General features: G+C 40.4%; 1 protein-coding gene across 1 annotated transcript in view; it reads left to right on the top strand.

The window, feature by feature from the left end:
• The window catches only part of ITGB1 (integrin subunit beta 1), a 57,189-nt gene that overhangs the window by 19,180 nt on the left and 18,057 nt on the right, over window positions 1–19,952 (top strand). Inside the window, exons 2-6 of the mRNA XM_070429179.1 lie at window positions 8,530–8,596; window positions 11,273–11,358; window positions 14,159–14,381; window positions 16,136–16,306; window positions 17,858–18,096. Of these exons, the coding sequence (XP_070285280.1) occupies window positions 8,530–8,596; window positions 11,273–11,358; window positions 14,159–14,381; window positions 16,136–16,306; window positions 17,858–18,096 (786 nt within the window). The remainder of the gene's footprint in view (window positions 1–8,529; window positions 8,597–11,272; window positions 11,359–14,158; window positions 14,382–16,135; window positions 16,307–17,857; window positions 18,097–19,952) is intronic.

Raw genomic sequence — 19,952 nt, 5'->3', positions numbered from 1 at the left:
TGTGGAGTGAGCAGGGGTCCCTCCGGCAGGCGGGGGTTCCTCGGCCTGGCCTGTGGGGATCAGGCCGAAACCGGCAGTCTGATATCCCCCAAGGGGTCCCTGGGTGTGAGAGGGCACTCTGCAAAGTTGCTGTCACACGGCAGCTCCTGTGTTGAGTGTCTGCCCCCTGGTGGTCAGTGCACGTCATACCTACCGGCCTATTGGCCGGTCACTTAGCTTTTTATATATATAGGCTAGGGGCTCAGTGTAAGAATTTGTGCACCTTGAAAGGAACTGTGGGCCGTGAGGCTGCAGTGGGCACAGGGGCGGGTCTCAGCCCCATCCTTCGTGCCCCTGCCCGACCCCTCCCACCATGGCCCCCGGTCCCCTGTCTGCTGGTAGCCCTGCTCCCGCTGCCACCACTCTCACACCCTGACAGTGCTGGGCCTTTCGCACCCACCGATGGCACGGAGCCATTGGGGCCGGTGCCAGCAGCACGTGTGAACAGGGCCATTGCCAACAGCAGGTGTGAGAGTTGGCTCCTATCATCCCTCAGGAGCAGGGGGAGGTGGAGAAGCCCTGAGGGGCGATCAGGGCCAGCAGCCACTGATGGCACCAAGCAATCAGGGCCCAACTCAGGCGCCGGCAGTGGGTGCGAGCAAGGCTGGTTCCGGCAACAGGTGCGAGTGCTGGGCAGGACCATGGTGTGCAGGAGCAAAGAATTTTCAGTAACCACCAGAGGCTCGCCCTCATGACATCAACCGGTGCCCCACCTTGGTCTGGCGCCCCCACTCACCTGCTCCACCATCCCGCCGTGGCCGATGCCCACCATGTTCCATGCTCTGCCACCTGCTGCCAACGCCCACCATGTTTCACGCACGCTCCCTGGTGGTCAGCGCTCCTCATAGCGACTGGTTGTTCAGTTGTTCCACCATTCAATCTATTTGCATATTAGGGTTTTATATATATAGACTTTTTTTCTGGTCTTCTTCCTCTAAAGGTAGAGTGAGACAGTTCCATTTGTGGAGGTGTATAGTCACCCAAACATGTTTAGAAATTAAGGTTGAAAAGAAATAATTAGAATTCTTCTCAGGACTCCATGGCTTTGCATGTGCAAACCTTTTTACCTAGAAGACTTTTCTCCATTTGCCAACCCATTTCTTATATGTCTACTTCTGGCTGAAACATCGCCATTTCCATGAAGCCTCTGAACATACCCAGGCATATTTTGGGTCCTCAGTGCACTTTGTTTTTGTCTTCATTATAGAAACCATCACGTCATTTTGTAATTATTTGAATTTTTGTCTTTGAAGTGAAAATTCCTTGAGGTATCTCCAGATAGAGCACAAACCTGACATAGTCGTCTGAGGAAGAACTTTCAGAGACACCAGTGGTCCAGGGAAATAGAGTGTTTTAAGAAATAATGGTGAAATGTATTAAATATGTAATTTTTGTGGGTCATAAGTTACTGTATCTCCTCAAGTGCATATTGTAGCCAGTCAAGACATTTTTGAATGAATTAATGAATGTAGAGGGTAAGGTCTGGAAAGTTTTCTTTTGCAAGAGCAGTTGTACATACATGGTAGCGAGTGGACACCAATTATAGCAGAGGGAGTAGGAGGTTTTGAATTGGAGACCAGTTTAGACAACTATTTCTAGACCTTTGAATGTAAGAGGATACAAAAGATAGGGTCAGGATAATAGCTGAACACATCTCTCCCTGTTGGCCCCTAATATATACTGTTCTATGTGGAATGTTCTTGATGGGAAACTCCTTAGGCCAACTTTTCTCAGTGTAAGAATTCCCAGAAGTACAGCACAAGCCCCATTCCCAAAATGGTGGTTTTTATGTGTGCAGTGGGCACCGGGTAAATCTGACGCAATTGTTCCCTGCACCACACTTTGGGAAGTGCTGCCTTAGGAAGCTCTTGGTGTGTCCTTCTTCCCCATACAGGTGCAGAAGTATCTGGTACCTTTAAAGACTGTCATGATTGGGTGGGGAGGCTTTTGAGTCTTCTCTGTACTTCCTCTTCACTATCCAGCTCTCTACTGCTGACTTTCCTGGTGGCCACTTCTAGCCATGCTCTCTTCTAAACCTTATTGTCCTCATCGCTCTTCTTTATTTTTAACTTCTGTCTTCTATCTCCTGGCCTTTTACATCACCAGCCAGTGACTGTTTTGCCAGTATGCTGACCAATCACAGGAGAGCTGACATTTGTCCTTGAGCTGTTCTTGGATGTTGTCCTTGTTCTCTCAGCTGTGCTTCAACACTAAAATCTTGGTTTGTCTGCTTCTGGGTTTGAGCTCTTCCAGAGGCCTGATGTTTTCAGAAGGCTGATCTTTGGTTTGACAAAGTTTATAGGAGGATGATGGCATTTAAAGAAATATTTTAAAACTATGTAACCTAAGAATGTTAGGAAACATTTTCTGTTACCTAATAACTTTATCTTAGTGGTAATTCTCTGAAGTGTGTAATATTTTAAGAGGTTTCTCAAGGTAGTCTAGTGGTCCTTGAAATAGCCTGAGAAGTATCCCTAAGAAACACATATCAGTCCATATATGGCCTTTGTGCAGAAACTGCCCTTGATGCTCCATTTGTCACAGTCATGCGTTTCCTTGAGAGTCTTAATGTTCCAGGTCCTTTTAGTCACAGCTTTGGAATTGATAACATTTGAGTTGCTTAGAATTATGGCCTACATGGGTTTATTACATGTTGCATCTTTTAGGCAGGCCTTAAAAGGTGAACTGTTAGGCATTTCACACTTCTGTGACAGTTTTCTTGGTCTTTTGTATGCAGTCACTGATATATAAGCACAACTGTAAGCTCCTGGCATAACAGAACTTGGCTAGTCTGAGCACAGTTGCAAAGTGGATGACTATGAACATTATTATCGCTTTTCTCTGGAAAGCTAACAGAGAAAAGGGGACAACTGTTCACAGCAGGGAAAATGCAAGTATCCTGGGTGCTCTAAGACAATTTTGAAGCACTGTCTGGGAGCTATGGAAATTGCATCCTGGAATGTAAGGTCTTGAAGATGGAGGCTTTTTAAAAAAAACATGTTTGCTAAATGAAGGAAATTTACCAAGTGAATAATTGCACACAGCTACTCATCCATAAAAGAAAAGACTATGACAGTTTAAAAAAACAAATAAATCCATTATCTGTATTGTGCTTACAGCTCTTTGTCATCTGAAGATCTCTTGGGTTACTTTATATACTGTTATTTTCGCATACCTGTTATGTTAATGTATACCTTGCATCCAAAATTATTCTTTAAAACTTTTGATGTTACTTCATTTTATTATTCTTATGACTCTAATAGGTCTATTAAGTTGGTGCAGTTAGCCATTGCCCTATTTTTGGGAAGAGGATGTTTGCACTTTCACCTATTGTAAATATACAGAGTTGGGTAAAGTTGCTTTACAGTTGTGAATATGGAAACACAGTTTATTCTTATATTAGTATTTAGTAATTATTGTATTATTTCCATACAAACAATTGTAAACCTATTTCCACCCTTGAGTTCTGTACTTACTGTGTATGTGTATCACCTCTTATATTTTTAATTATTTCCTTAGGATGAATTCCCAATAGCTAGATTGCTATTTCAGAGGGTAGAAACATAGTTTCATGGTTTTTGATGTAAGTTGTTAAGTTATGTCCCCCCATATTATACAGAGCCATATCTGGTTTCTCTCAGTCTTCTGTAGTAAGTTTCGTTAGGTAAAAAAAGACCCCCCCCCCCTTTTTTTTTTGCTTGCTAGTTTACCTTATATTGCTTTCATTTCTTTTTATTTGATAACTAGAGGCCCGGTGCACAAAAATTTGTGCACTCGGGGGGGGGGGGGGGGGGGGAAGGGGGGTCCCTCAGCCCGGCCTGTGCCCTCTCGCAGTCTGGGACCCCTCAGGAGGTAACGACCTTCTGGCTTAGGCCTGCTCCCGGGTGGCAGAGGGCAGGCCCAATCCCTAGGTGCAGCCCCTGGTCGGGCTCAGAGCAGGGCTGATTGGGGAGTTGGGGCGCCGCCCCCTGTCATGCACAGAGCAGGGCGGATTGGGAGGTTGCCATGCCACCCTCAGTCACGCTCAGGGTAGGGCCGATTGGGGGGTTGGGGCACTGCCCCCTGACACACTCAAGGCAGGGTCGATGGGGAGGTTGTGGCGCTGCCCCCTGTCACTCACAGAGCAGGGCCTATCAGGGGATTGGGGAGCTCCCCCCGTCACGCACAGAGCAGGGCCGATCAGGGGATTGAGGAGCTCCCCCCTGTCACGCACAGAGTAGGGCTGATAGGGGAGTTGGGGCACCGCCCCCTGTCACACACAGAGCAGGGCGGATCAGGGGGTTGGGGCGCCACCCCATCACACTCAGGGCAGGGCCAATGGGGAGGTTATGGCTCTACCCCATCACACACAGAGCAGGGCTTGTGGTGGGGGGGGGGGGGGGGGGGTTGGGGCGCCGCACCCTGTCACAGAGCAGGGCCGATCAGGGGGTTGGGACGCTGCACCCTGTCACACACAGAGTCGCAGGGTGATCAGGGGGTTTGGGCGCTGCCCCCTGTCACGCTGATCTGGTGCTAGGAGGCCTCGCGGCTCCACTGATCCCGGTGCTGGGAGGCATATTACCCTTTTACTATATAGGATAGAGGCCTGGGGGCCGGCTGGTTTGCCCTGAAGGGTGTCCTGGATCAGGGTGGGGTCCCCACTGGGGTGCCTGGCCAGCCTGGATGAGGGGATGATGGCTGTTTGCAGCTGGTCACACACCCTTCAGGGTGGGGGTCCCCACTGGGGTGCCTGGCCAGTCTGGGTGAGGGGCTGAGGGCTGCTTTCAGGCTGGCGGCTGTTGACTGATGCTCCCAACCGCTCCTTTTTTTTCTCTTTTTTTAATTTTATTCTGGGCCAGCTTTAACTCTGGCTCTAGCTCTGAGGCTTCCGCTGGTTTGTTTTCATTCTATAATCGAAACAATGTATAACTCCAGCTCTGAGATCCTGGAGTTTTGTTTAGCTTCTATATTTGTTACAAAGTTTCAAACTGCCAGCTCAGAGACCGGCAGCGGGGAATGTTGGAGTCCTCCTTCACTGCAGCAAGCAAGCCTCATGTTCGCTTCCAGTTGCCTGGCTGCCGGCCGCCATCTAGGCTGACAGTTAATTTGCATATACTCACTGATTAGCCAATGAAAAGGGTAGCGGTCGTACGCCAATTACCATGTTTCTCTTTTATTAGTGTAGACTACTAGAGCTCTCCTTTTTTTTGTCTGTTTGTTTTTTTATATGGTAGGGACAGATACTTATGCATAATTATTTGACTGGCTGCTAGTTCAAAGCAGAAAGTAGTTAAGGGATAGGATCAGTGACCTCTGGGTATAGCCATCTTTGATAAACTCTGGAAAGTTATAGATTAATATAGTAAAAACTTTGATTCACAGAAAATTGTTATCTTTGTATATAAAAGGCAAAGTGTTCGTCTGTCCGACCAGTAGCTATGACCAGGGGGCAGATGCTCAATGCAGGAGCTGCTATGACGTGCACTGGCCATTTTAAAATAAACGGCATCACGGACGTGGTGCCAACAAACCAACACTCGGCTTCCCCCAAGTGGGTCATAGCCCGCCACCACCAAATCGCAGCCAATGCTGCTAGGACCCCATGGGAAAAAATGCAGCGCCCAGCCCAGCCCAGAAATGCTGTGGGTGCCAGGTAATAACAGTTTAACCAAATATTTGTGAAGCGTTTTCCTGTGCCTCATCTCATTTGATCCTCACAGAAGTCCTGGAGTAGGTAGATTCGAGACTCGATAGAATCCTATTTTCTTTTCATTAGCAAGCCATGAATAGAGATATTAAAATATTTCTTCTAATTAATTTCCTTTCAATGTGCATGAGTCCATGCACTGGGACACTAGTGTATGTATGTATATATGTGTGTGTGTGTGTGTGTGTGTGTGTGTGTGTGTATATATATATATATATAATGGTTTGGGTTATTCTGCTTAATATACAAAATATTATTTAATTTTTCTTTAGAGACTCTGTAAAACTTTAAGCCTCTTTAAGGTTTCTTATGCCTCTCCCTCCCCCACCTTTTTGGAGTCTAGTTTGTAGGTATAGAAATTGTGGGGAATTAAACTAAATATTTTATTAACTCCATGCATAAAAGTTGATTTTCTTAAAAAGAAGTAATTAAAAAAATTGAGTCAGGACCTTGTACAGGATATTGGTCGTCTCCTGAAGAAAAATAAAAACTATTGAAAAATTGTAAGAGGATGTTGTATTCTGGATATGCCTGTTTGGTCCCCAGGAGCCATAGGCAATATAGAGATAGATATTTCACAGGACAAAGACTGTTAATAGCTTTTATAGTGTTAGGGAATACTTACCACCGTTACTCTTTTTTGAAATACTGTTAATTATATGTTAAAATATATGTGAATTGAAGAAAAGTAAGAACAGATTCTGGAGATTTGGTTTGTTTTCTTTTTTTAATTTTATTTTATTAAATCTTTATTGTTCAGATTACATTTGTTCCTCTTTTTTTTTTCCCATAACTCCCCTCCTCCCAGTTCCCACCCCACCCTCCGCCCTCACTCCCCACCCACTGTCCTCATCCATAGGTGCACGATTTTTGTCCAGTCTCTTCCCGCATCTCCCATTCCCCTTTCCCCCTCCCAAGAATAGTCAGTCCATTCCCTTTCTATGTCCCTGATTCATTGTAATCACCAGTTCATTCTGTACATCAGATTATTTATTCACTTGATTCTTAGATTCACTTGTTGATAGATGCATGTTTGTTGTTCACAATTTGTATCTTTACCTTTTTCTTCTTCCTCTTCTTAAAGGATACCTTTCAGCGTTTCGTATAATACTGGTTTGGTGGTGATGAACTCCTTTAGCTTTTCCTTATCTGTGAAGCTCTTTATCTGACCTTCAATTCTGAATGATAGCTTTGCTGGATAAAGTAATCTTGGTTGTAGGTTCTTGGTATTCAGTACTTTGAATATTTCTTGCCACTCCCTTCTGGCCTGCAAAGTTTCTGTTGAGAAATCAGCTGACGGTCGTATGGGAATTCCCTTGTAGGTAATTGAGCCTCTTTCTCTTGCTGCTTTTAAGATTCTCTCTTTGTCTTTTGCTCTTGGCATTTTAATTATGATGTGTCTTGGTGTAGTCCTCTTTGGATTCCTTTTGTTTGGGGTTCTCTGCGCTTCTTGGACCTGTAAGTCCATTTCTTTCACCAGGTGGGGGAAGTTTTCTGCCATTATTTCTTCAAATAGGTTTTCAATATCTTGCTGTCTGTCATCTTCTGGCACCCCTATTATTCTGATATTAGTGCGCTTGAAGGTGTCCCAGAGGCTCCTTACACTATCTTCATATTTTCGGATTCTTTTTTCATTTTGCTTTTCCGGTTGGGTGTTTTTTGCTTCTTCACATTTCAAATCTTTGACTTGATTCTTCCACTCTTCTGGTCTGCTATTGGGCATAATATTCTTTATTTCAGTCTGTGTATGCTTAATTTCTAGTTTCTTTATCGTAGCATTGAGGGTCTCATTAGTTTTCGTGAGGCTCTCCACAAGTTTATTGCAAGCCCTCAAAATTGCGTTTTTTAGCTCCATATCCTCCATTTCTGTCATGTTTTTTTGTCTCCGCATTTTTTATGCTTTCTTGGTGCACCCCCTTGTGGTCTTTGTGCGCAGTCTTGTTCTAGTTAAGCCTTGATTGTTGTAGTTAATACTAGAGGGATTTGACCACCAGGCCGACTGGCTGTGAGAATCACCTGTGTCTGCCCGGGAAAACTTCTGTCCTCTGGGGAGGTGCTAATCTTGCCTTTGCCTGAGGTGATCCGGCAAATGGCTCTGCGCAGGGCTTGGGCGGGGCGGGTCGCAAGGGATCAGCAGGGCGGGCGGAGGGAGCAGTTATGGCTGCTCTCAGTCCCGTTCCCCGAGGCTCTGCTTCTCAGAACCCCGGCAGCCGCTGCAAACTTCGGAGAGAAAGCTGCCCTTAGGTTCCAACTGATGCTGGACAATCCCGCTTCTCCCGTCTCAGTCTGAGTCCCTAGAGACTCGCCCGGATCTGGAGCCCAAAGTCTGAGACTCACTCCCAACCGAAAACGACAACCGCGCCCTCAGCCACCAGCCCACTTTTCGCGCGCACCTCCGCACCTTTAAATTTTCCACACTGCGCCTCCTCTGAGCCTCGGGACGCTGCTGTCTTTCCTTCTAGTTGAAGAGTCTCTCCTCAGCCAGCTTTCCTGTGGTTCTGGGTGATGTGCGTTCCGTCTTTTAGTTGTATTTTTGAAGTGGTTGTTTGTGGCAGCAGTCTCCAGTGTTTACCTATGCCACTATCTTGGTCAAGTCCTGGAGATTTGTTATGAAAGTTATTTTAGTTAATGTAGGTGAAAGATGAGGTTCGTGGAGAGGAAAGGTAAAATGACTGGGGTGTGGAGAAAGGTTGGAGAAAAAATGATTGAGAGGTATGTTTATAAAATCAACAGAAGATAAGGTGGATGGAAATGTTTTATGTTTAATGTATTTTTTAAAATATAATGTACATTTTATATTCCAGATGAATTTACAACTGATTTTCTGGATTGGACTGATCAGTTCAGTTTGCTATGTGTTTGGCCAAGCAGGTAAATAAAAAATCATATTTGTGTTTTCATTTCAGTATCTTGTATGGCTTTTTGACCAGTTATATTCCAGGGAGACCTAAATCAGATCCTGCTGATCCATTTGAAAGGCCTGCAATAGCTCACTCAGAGTAAAAGGCAAGGTCCTTATTATGGCCTGCAAGGCCCCTCACCTTTGCCACCCCGAAAGATGGTAGGCAGGTTAGTAAGTGAAATGCTAAAATGATAGGATACTAGAGGCCCAGTGCACAGATTCTTGCACCGGTAAGGTCCCTCGGCCTGGCCTGCACCCTCTCGCAATCTGGGACCCCTCGAGGGATGTCTGATAGCCGGGTTCAGACCGATCCCCGCAGGCCCGATCCAGACAGGAGAGAGAACGATCATGTGCGTTGAGCATCTGTCCCCTTGTGGTCAGTGCACATTATAGCGACCGGTTGACCAGTCGTTCAGTCGCTTAGGCTTTTATATATAGAGATAATACACTGCAGGAAGCCACCTCTTGCCAATACTGTCAGTGCACCAAGGAACTCGGAAGGCCGTTGGACCTTGGGTGTTAGCAGGGCTGATGCTAAGCACCTCGTTTATTGATACAGTGGTGGCTCAAGGCAATTCCCTAACCTGATAATCCTTTTACTGTTTACCAAACTTTACCTTTGATATGCCTGTATGCATTGCTCAAGGTCAAATGTGTATTCAAGTAAATAAATAGCAGACCAGGCCAGAAGTCGGTGTGTTTCTTCAAGAAAGAGACTCTAACCGGCCCCCAATGCCTTCTAAATTCATATTTCTTGTATAGCATTTTCATTTGTGCATTGGCCCCTCCTTCAGATCTTGAACCCTGCTGCGAAAGTTGCAGCAATACACTACAGAAAAAACTTTTGAGAATGTAATAGAGTGATTTGAGCATAGAAAAAGCAATGACATGTAATATATTTAGAAGAAAAGTGTAGAATGGTAGATTATGAACTATCTATTATGCTCTAAAAAACTGAAACCAGGAACAGTTGACGAGTAGCTGTTCCTATTCTTTGATCAAAAAGTCTTGAAAAATGTTGGCGTTGTTAGTAGAGGAGTGGAAAATAAAGACAAAAATGTATTTAATCCTCTTAGAAACCATGGTGCATCCACATCTGAAATAATAGAATGCTGTTCTCCAATTCTAAAAAAATGCACTGTAGAACAGTTATTTTATCTCAGATAGGAAGGTCTTACAACACAGAAAAATGAAAGAAATCATAAAGGAAATATTGATAATTTTAAAATTCATAAAACCAACAACAACATAAAAATCCCAAAATATCTATATGTCAAAACACCATCAACAATAAGAAAATCAAAAAAGGGTTTAATTTTTTTATCATGTGTAGAGATCCAATAAAAACATATGAACATAATAGAAAAATTTGCAAAAGATAGAAAATTTACAAAAGATATGGTCAGTAAAAATATGAAAAATTGAGAGATCTTAAATAATTGACAATGAATTGATATTCTAATTTATACCTATTAAAAGAGTAAAAAAATTTATATTAATTACTTAGTGATGTTGAAAAATTTATATTAATTACTTAGTGCATTAATTAAATACCAGTTAATGAAATGCTATTTGTATATTGCTTGTGAGAATATTAATTCTGGGTAGAAATTAGTGTGTATCAAGGATTTTAAAACCATTAATATTCTTCAACTCAGTATTTTTTTAAAAATCTATGATAAAAAAATAGAGTTTTATATTGTAAGAATGGGATCATCTGAGTGGGTGCATCTATGTACATAGGTGTTTCAGGGGTTTGTGTGTGCATGTGAGTAAGGATGTGTGAACACAAGTTTTTTCACTAAATAGGGTGCAATATAATGAAATATGCAATTATTAAAAGGCATCATTTTGAAGAATTTATAATGATACTCAGGCTAAAGTATAAGAAGTAGTACACAAAATGTATGTCCTCAATTTCGTTTATATATATTATGCATTCTTGATATTTTTTCATCTATTTATATGAAAAAAGCCTGGAAAGATATATACAAATTGTTAACAGTAGTTATATCTTATGAGCAGATTGTGGCTAATTTTTAGGTTTCTTTTCTTTATGTTTTTATGTATTTTTCAAATTTTCCATAATGAGCATAATCTGAAAAGACACATTGGAGACAGTCCACGTCATTGTTTACCACATGAAAGGCATGCTGATATTTAGATTAAAGAATTGTAAAACATACTTTGAACACAGAGCCTGATAAGTCATGGGATTTTGGCTTGGATGAATATGAACTTTTCAAATATTTAACATAATAAAAATGAAGGGAAAACTGCTCAGGGTATGGTGATATGAATTAAATGAAGTATGCTTTGCCCATTTGTAAGAAAACTGACGATTATGACCATTCAACCTGATAGATCTGGAATTATGCCTTTGACAAAAAGGATAAATGTGCATCAATAATTGTACGTAGTCCTTGCTATAGAAGACAAGAAAGATAACTGTCTTTTTATGGCTTTGTGTTAAGGTAACCCAGAATCACTTCTCTTTGGGGCCTCTTTAGGGCAGATTTAGATCATAGTATTCATATTTAACGTTCATATATATATTGAATTATTTGTCATTGTGATCCTGATTGTTTATTATTTTCTCTTTTGACATATCAAGTAAAATGGTCTATTCTTTTTTCCCCTGACAGATGAAAATAGATGTTTAAAAGCAAATGCCAAATCATGTGGAGAATGTATACAAGCAGGGCCAAATTGTGGATGGTGTACAAATTCAGTAAGTAAGACAGCACAAATTCTTTCCATTTATTCTCTAGTCATTTAGTGTTACACACAACTGTATCCTTGGAAGAGCTCGATGTGAATTTTCATTTAAAGCAGTGTTTGTTGAATAAGGGTCAACTCTGTGTACAGTATTGTATGATGGTCTAGAGTTGTGCTGATCAACACCTCATGTGACTTGAACACTTGAAGTATGGGTGGTTCAAATTGAGAATTGCTGTAAGCCTCAAATAAATACCAAAGTTTGAAGATTTACTAGCATTTCAACATTATTAATACTTTTTAAAATCATTATTTTATATATAGCTCACCTTTGTGGAATGTATTATATTTCCATTGGATAGCTGCCCCTAAAACTCTAGCCATTTAATTTGACTATTTTAGGGTTTTCCCTTTTATTGATGGGAGAGGTATAAATTAATCTTTCTAATTATATTTGAGTTAAACTAATATGGAATTGATTTATATCCTAAATGATTTGCAAACTATTGAAGTTAGGGTTTAAATTTTATTCACTTTTGTCATCTCTATTGCTTAACATGGAACCTTCCACAATAGCTTACTGAATGTTGAATGAGGGAATGAATAAACAAACCAATGAATGAATGGATGGATTAGAACAGGAATTGAAGGAAAGTCATTTTGAAAATATGTAATTTATTCAGAGTGAATATCAGAAGGTCAAAACTTATTATTTGTTTTTATTCAGGCATTTGACCTCCACATTTCAAGTATCCGTTTTATAGACATAACTGGTCAAATTTGGTTTGACCATATGAAAGACAAAATGAAAGGTTTTTGTTTTGTTATTTCAAAATTTTGGTTACTTTCTGTTCTCCTAAAAATAGTATTCTGGAATTAAATTGGAGACAATGGAGGAAATAGAAAGTGCTGAACTTAATTGCAGTTTCACTTAGAAGGTTCTAAATGAGTGGTAGCTACTATCATCAACAGTATCCATTTTATTAGGGTTATAGTTTGTCCGGAGATGACAGTTATCCTACCCAAACTATTTAAGTAGTTTAGCCTTTGATCTTTGTAGCATAATTCTTAAATTATTAAAGGCTATTTTGGAATATGTTTAATGACATTTTACTTACATGTTATGATTTCCGAATTGGCTAATATTTGAAAAGTAATAATATACTAGGTAGTAATTTAAGTTTGAAAATACATAAAAACAGTAAAACTTTGAACCATCTGATCCATGGCACGTTTTTTCCCCCAGTTGTTTTTCTAACTATTTAAATGCTCTCATTTAGGCTTATATTTCCCTTGAAAAACAACTGATCAAAACCACTGTTTATTTTTTGTATTTAAGTGTTCTAACTATATACAACACCATAAAATTGGTAGATCATAAAATACCATATCAAAGTGAACATAAGTGACCACAAATGAAAGGCATTTTCTCATTTTCCCAATGTTAAGATTTAAAAAATTTTTGACTTACGAAATATAAAATTTTTAGGGATATATGTCAAATATCTATTATAATAATTGATTTAGTTATATGTACACATTTAAAAATCATACACACATACACTCACATTGTTTTTTTTCCCCCTCCTCACATTTCATGAAAACGTGTTATTCAAAATCTTTTATATACATCTTAAAAGCAGTGTTTTTGTTTTTACTAAAGTACTTCAGTCATCTGATACAATTTTTATTTCCATCTAAGTTGTTGATGTATAACACATTCTGAAATCATGTCACTACTGGGAATTTTGCCCCAAGCCACAAGTACCATTTACATACCATTATGATCTTTTCTATTTTTACAGTTTACCTTGTCGAAATATATTCATAACCCTTGTCATATAATCACTTACTGTATTGTTTACAGTAATAGCCAATACTTAAAATTGTTTTAAACCTCCAAGAATACTAAATTTGTGCTAAATTTCTTCTTTTGGTTTAAAATGACATCATTAATAAAGAGGCTTTTAGGATAACATGTTTTCTGCAATATATTGTTCAAGGTTATTATGGTGGAGAATGCTACATAATATGAGAGGCTTCTAAGGAATTTTCTTAAGGAAAAATATTTGATATTTGGTTGTATATACATTATTAGTGGATGTTAACCATGCTGAATTAGTGATTTCACTAAATAAATTATTTTATTAGATACTCTGAATTTGCAGGTGGCATAATTAAAATGTACACTTAGATCACTCCTAAGTATTATTAAAATAATAAATTACTAATAATATATTAGTAAAAACAGTATTACTTTCCAGGGAAATATCCTATATAATAAAAGCCTAATATGCTAAGTGTCTGGTTGTCCGGTCGGCTATTCAGCCAATCAAAGCATAATATGCTAATGATATGCTAAGACCTCAACTACTCGTTATGACGTGCACTGACCATCAGGGGGCAGATGCTTCGACTGGTAGGTTATCTTGCTGCTGAGGTCCAGCTGATCGGGACTGAGCGAGATGGGCTGGACACGCACTGGAGCCCGCCCATGGTCCCTCCCTGGCTGGCCAAACTCCCTCCCGCGTCTCTCTCCGACCCCTCAGGGGATGTCAGAGAGCCAGTTTGGGCTGGATCCCACAGGCCAGGCTGGGGGACCCCATTGGTGCACGAATTCGTGCACAGGGCCTCTACTTTTGTTTATAAACAAGCGCACTTATTATGGATTGGATGAAGTAAACATTTTGTTTAAAAACCAGAAATTAAGTACATTCGATATGTCACTTGATTTGCACAATTTGATTGTGTATTTGCAATTAAGTAAAAGATTTGACCTTTTTATTTATACCTATATTTTATATGTCACTTAGACATTTTTACAAGAAGGAATGCCTACTTCTGCACGATGTGATGATTTAGAAGCCTTAAAAAAGAAGGGTTGTCATCCAGATGATATAGAAAATCCCAGAGGTTCCAAAGATATAAAGAAAAATAAAAATGTAACCAATCGTAGCAAAGGAACTGCAGAGAAGCTCAAACCAGAAGATATTACGCAGATCCAACCACAGCAGCTGGTTTTGCAATTACGATCAGGTAAGAAATCTAATTCTGTGAATACCTTTGTTTCTACTTGAGCTTTTTGACAACAACTTTATATAAGTCTCTTATCAGTTTCTGTTGAGGGTTCATTTTCATATGTGGACTGGCTCTCAAGTAGAAATGTGGAATACACTAAATTTTAGACATGTTTTTCCAGGCATAACAATTTGTAATACATACTTGAAATAATAATTGTTAAAGATTAAGAAAGTATTAGATTTAATGGGTTTTAAAAATAAAAGTGTTCCTATATGCAGACAGCATTTTAGCCTATATTTTTCCTTTGTATATGTTAAATTATTAAGGTTTTTATCAGAATCTGTAGCAATGTCATATCTCAACAACAACAAAACACAAGCCCTCTTCCCGCTCCTTCCAAGGTCCATCCCCTTTCTCTCAAAAGAGTGGTGCACATTACTTGTGTCCCTGATTTCCACTCCCATTTACTCTTCAACTTGGTGCAGTCAAGCTTTTGCTTCTAAGCCTGTTCTGACAAAGCTCTACCATCACCTTGAACCACCAAGTCTAGTGTACCCTTGTTGGGGTGGCGGGGTGGCGGGGGGGGGGGGGTGCTTTTTCTTTTTAACCTTTCTGTTCCAAGTGATGCCTTTGAGCCTTCTGAAATGCTCTTTCTCTTGACTTCTATGATATCACTCGTAGTTTTTCTTAATACTGCTTTCTAATCTCTTTTTTTGTGTCTTTTTGTCTTCCTTTCTTTTTGCAGTCCTCCTAGTTGTAGGCTTTCCTCTTACGGCTTTAAAACCATTTGTATACTGTCGCACAGAGTTTTAAGCTTCAAACCCATTTATTGAATTATGTACTAGAAATTTGCATAGAAATAATCTACAAGGTAGTTGTTGTTGTTAATCCATACTCGAGGATATTTTTCATGATTTTTAGAGCGAGTGAAAGAGAGGGGGAGAAAAAGAAAGAGGAACATTGATGTGAAAGAAACACATTGATTGGTTGCTTCCCACATGTGCCTTGACCAGGGTCAGGGATTGAGCCTTCAACCTTGCTATGTGCCCTTGACCAGAATAGAACCCTAGACCCACAGGTCAATGCTCTATCCACCCAAATTGGCTAGGACTACAAGTTAAAATTTTTATGATTTTTTTTTTTTCACTCAAACCTTCTCGTGTATTTTCTAAGTGAATTATACCTGCCACCTCTTACTCATCTCTCTTCTCCTTCCTCACTGTTTCCATTCAGACTTTCACTGTCTTAGATTTTTGCTGTAGTTTCTTAACAAATCTCTTTGTCTCTGTAAGTCATTTTTAAAACTTTTCACCAGGTTTTCTAAAGTAAAAAAAAACACAGAATTTGTTATTTGCATTTAGTAGAATCCCATTAAACAGAGAACAGTCTTGATTTAGAACTTCAAACTCTAAAAAGTCAGCTGTTCCTTATAATGTGCCCTTCTCACCCACCCCAGTCTCATTTATGTTTTTCCATGTACTTGTTTTCCTCTGTGCTAGTTATAAATCAACCATTTTTGTCAGTTTTACTTACTATGGATTTGGGATGTTGTCTTTTTCATCTTGTGTCCCCAGGCTCTGGCATTTTAAAAAGATTTGTGAATGAAATTGAATACACACCCATTGTATTACATATGGAATTTTGTGAAAAATACAGCAATAATACATTTCATTTTATGGTGTTTACCTTGCAAATACAGTCTATTTGGTTTTCCTCATTGCTTTTATTGTTAACAAGCTAATTTCATTTTCTAATATCTGTTTAATTAGGGGAGCCTCAAACATTTGCATTAAAATTCAAGAGAGCTGAAGACTATCCCATTGATCTCTACTACCTAATGGACCTTTCTTACTCTATGAAAGATGACTTGGAGAATGTAAAAAGTCTTGGAACAGATCTGATGAATGAAATGAAGAGGATTACTTCGGACTTCCGAATAGGTAGGGATATTGAAAAAATAATTTTCATTTGTATAAATCTTGGCAGTTTTGTTCTTCACCACATGCTTATGAGATAAATAAGGTCAGGTTTTAGCCTTTCAGAAAGGACTGATAATTTTGTCACACATCTAATAAGTTTTCTTGTTTTCCTATTCCTCTCTTATATATACTACCATATTATTTAACACAGATTATAGTTGTGCCTCAAATCCACTGGGTGTTGGTTCCAGGACCCATGCTGATACCAAAATCCAAGGATGCTCAAGTCCCTTATATAAAGAACTAGTGGCCCAGAGCATGAAATTTATGCACATTAAAAGGGGATTAGAGGAAATATTTTAATACTGCTATTTGCCCTTTCTCTATAATAGAAGTGTCAGAAATGAAAGAAAATTAGTAAAATGTATATGAAAATCTTCCTCCTGTCAGAGTCTGGGGCATGCCACGGGACCCAGAGTCTAGTCCCCGCCCACCCGTGGTGCCTCAAAATCACGCAAGACCCAGACCCGGTCAGCCCCACCCTTGTCAAGCCCTGCTGGGTAGGGGGTGCAGCCTCAGGGCCCCTGTCAAGCCCTGCCGGATGGGGGAGCACAGCCTCAGGGCCCCCGTCAAGCCCCACAGGGTGGAGGGTGCAGCCTCAGGTCCCCCATCAAGCCCTGCCAGACAGGGGGCGCAGCCTCGGGTCTCCCATCAAGCCCCACCAGGTGGGGGACGCAGTCTGAGGTCCCCCGGCCCGGGGGTGGAGGGGGAGCAGCCTGAGGTCCCCTGACCCAGCACCGGGGCAGGAGGCGCACCTTGAGGGCCCCCATCAAGCCCCACCGGGCAGGGGAAGTGCAGCCTCAGGTCCTCTGCCCCAGCCCAGCGCCATGCAGCCTCAGGCCCCTGCTGATTGCTCGTTAAGGCACGTTACGGGAACTCGATCTCTGCTATGGGTGCAGCCATCTTGTGTTATGGAAACCCCGCCTCCACTGTGGGCGCCACCATCCTTGTGACAGTGTGATGGTCAATTTGCATATTCCCTCTTTATTAGGATGGTATTTTCATTTAGGCAACAGCAGGATCTGCCTACTCGTCACCTTATTCACATGAGTTCATCATAGTGCTTGGTGCATGGCAAATTCAAATGTTTGCTTTTTGTAATGTTCTGAGATTTTTAAAAATATTTTTGATCTGCAGTTGGTTGAATCTGCACATGCAAAACCCACGGATGTGGAGGACTGATATTCTACCAAATGGATAATGAAGTGCATGCTTGTGTTTAGGAATTTAGTCATTAATTTGTTGATTTATTTTATGAACATGTTGAGTATTCAGATGCTATTTCATTACTAATTAATATGATTGCACCAGCCAGTATAGCCTACTCTCACTTCAGACCTGGATTTTTCGTATTATAATGATTTCCTTTGAAACCTTATTATTTAAATTTTATTATTTCTTGTAAGGAAAAAGATTGACTTACATGTGGTAACATTCTTGATTTTTTTTTTTAATGCAAATTTATCCATTCATCTATCCATCTGTTTCTCTTTATGCATTTTTCTTACACAGGTTTTGGCTCATTTGTGGAGAAGACTGTGATGCCTTACATTAGTACAACACCAGCTAAGCTCAAGAACCCTTGCACAAGTGAACAGAACTGCACCAGCCCATTTAGCTACAAAAATGTGCTCAGTCTTACTGATAAAGGGGGAGTATTTAATGATCTTGTTGGTAAACAGCGCATATCTGGAAATTTGGATTCTCCAGAAGGTGGTTTTGATGCAATCATGCAAGTTGCAGTTTGTGGGGTAAGTGCATTCATTTTCTTTTCTTTTTTTAAATATATTTTATTGATTTTTTACAGAGAGGAACGGAGAGAGATAGAGAGTTAGAAACATCGATGAGAGAGAAACATCGACCAGCTGCCTCCTGCACATCTCCCACTGGAGATGTGCCCGCAACCCAGGTACATGCCCTTGACCGGAATCGAACCTGGGACCTTTCAGTCCGCAGGCCGACGCTCTATCCACTGAGCCAAACCGGTTTCGGCTCATTTTCTGCAAAGGAATATTATTTGTGTGAATTTTAGTGTGATTTTACTATCAGTTAATGGGAAAAATTATCTTTATTACCATATCATACTCAGTTATTCCAGAGAAGTACAGAATTTAGTCCCTTAAATTTCCTCCAACCGAAAGTGCTTTATATAAGCATATGTAATCATGTCTCTATTTGAACTAGTCACTTAGTTCATTTATACAGGGTTTTAAAAATCCAGAATGCTTACCATTTGAAACAGTTGGGCACTTCAGCTGGTGTTCTAGGTTTTTAGAAGAGACGTAGGTATCTTGACTTTTTGGCTTTGTGCCAGAAATAGAATTGATGTCATCTGAGGTATCACAGTAGCATTAAAAGTGCTCAAATGGATCAGTGTCTCGGGTGTCATTTTCCTTTGATCAACGTTCTGCTTATCATCTTTAAAATATGCCTTTCCCTAGCCCTGGCTGGTGTGGCTCAGTTTGTTAGAGTGTTGTCCCATGCACCAAAGGGTCGCAGTTCAATTCTCTGTTAGGGCACATACCCAGCTTGCAGGTTCGATCTTCAGTCAGAGCATGTATGGGAGGTAACCAATTGATGTTTCTCTCTCACACTGACCTTTCTCCTAATTTGTAAGCCGAGAACATAATATTTTGAGAAGTCATAATATTTGTAATTTTTTAAAAAATATACTTTTATTGATTTCTGAGAGGAAGGGAAAGGGAGAGAGAGATAGAAACATCAATGATGAGAGAGAATCATTGATCGGCTGCCTCCTGCACGCCCGCTATTGGGGATCGAGACTGAAACCTGGGCATGTGCCCTTGACCAGAGTCGAACCCGGGACCCTTCAGTCAGCAGGCCAACGCTCTTTTCACTGAGGCAAACTGGCCAGGGCTGAAATTTTAATTATAAGATTTTCAGTAGTAGCATTATACTAGTGATTAGAATTTTATGATCCATTTACTAGCTGAAGCTTTTGGGATGACCTTATAGTGAGGTACTTGAAGCTGAAATTAGAAAACACTGTGAGGTAGATAATGTACAGCATAATAGTTAGACTAGTCATGTACTTTACAGAGTGATCCCTGATATTTCAAGGATCCATACATAGTTGTTACAATATTATTGACTATATTCCCTATGCTTAATTTACATCTCTGTGACTATTCTGTAACTACCAATTTGTGCTTCTTAATCCCTTTACCTTTTCCACCCAATCCCCCAACTTTCTTCCCTTCTGTCAACCATCAGTATGTTCTCTGTATCTATGAGTCTGTTTCTATTTTGTTTATTTGTATATTTTGTTCTTTAGATTCCACATGTTAGTGAAATCATTGGTATTTGTCTTTCTCTATCTGACGTATTTCATTTAGTATAATATCCGCTAGGTCCATTCATGAGATTTCGTTCTTTTTTATGTCCCAGTAGTATTCCATTGTGTATGCACCACAGCTTTTTTATCCACTTGTCTATTGATAGGCACTTGGGTAATGTTTGTCTTAAGTACCTACTATTGTATCATTCCTCCCCTTTTTTTTCTTGTAGTACTCCTAATTCCTAGAAGTCCCTCCTTGATTCCAGATGTTTCTTACTGGTTACTTTTCAAACAATTTTTGCTAGGGTG

This window comes from Myotis yumanensis, unplaced genomic scaffold (genome assembly GCF_028538775.1).
Source record: "Myotis yumanensis isolate MYYU_CA2020_CCGP unplaced genomic scaffold, mMyoYum1.0.hap1 SCAF_1, whole genome shotgun sequence".
NCBI classification, from domain to species: Eukaryota; Metazoa; Chordata; class Mammalia; order Chiroptera; family Vespertilionidae; genus Myotis; species Myotis yumanensis.
The sequence above is the reverse complement of the archived record's forward strand: the minus strand, read 5'-3'. Positions and strand labels throughout refer to the sequence as shown.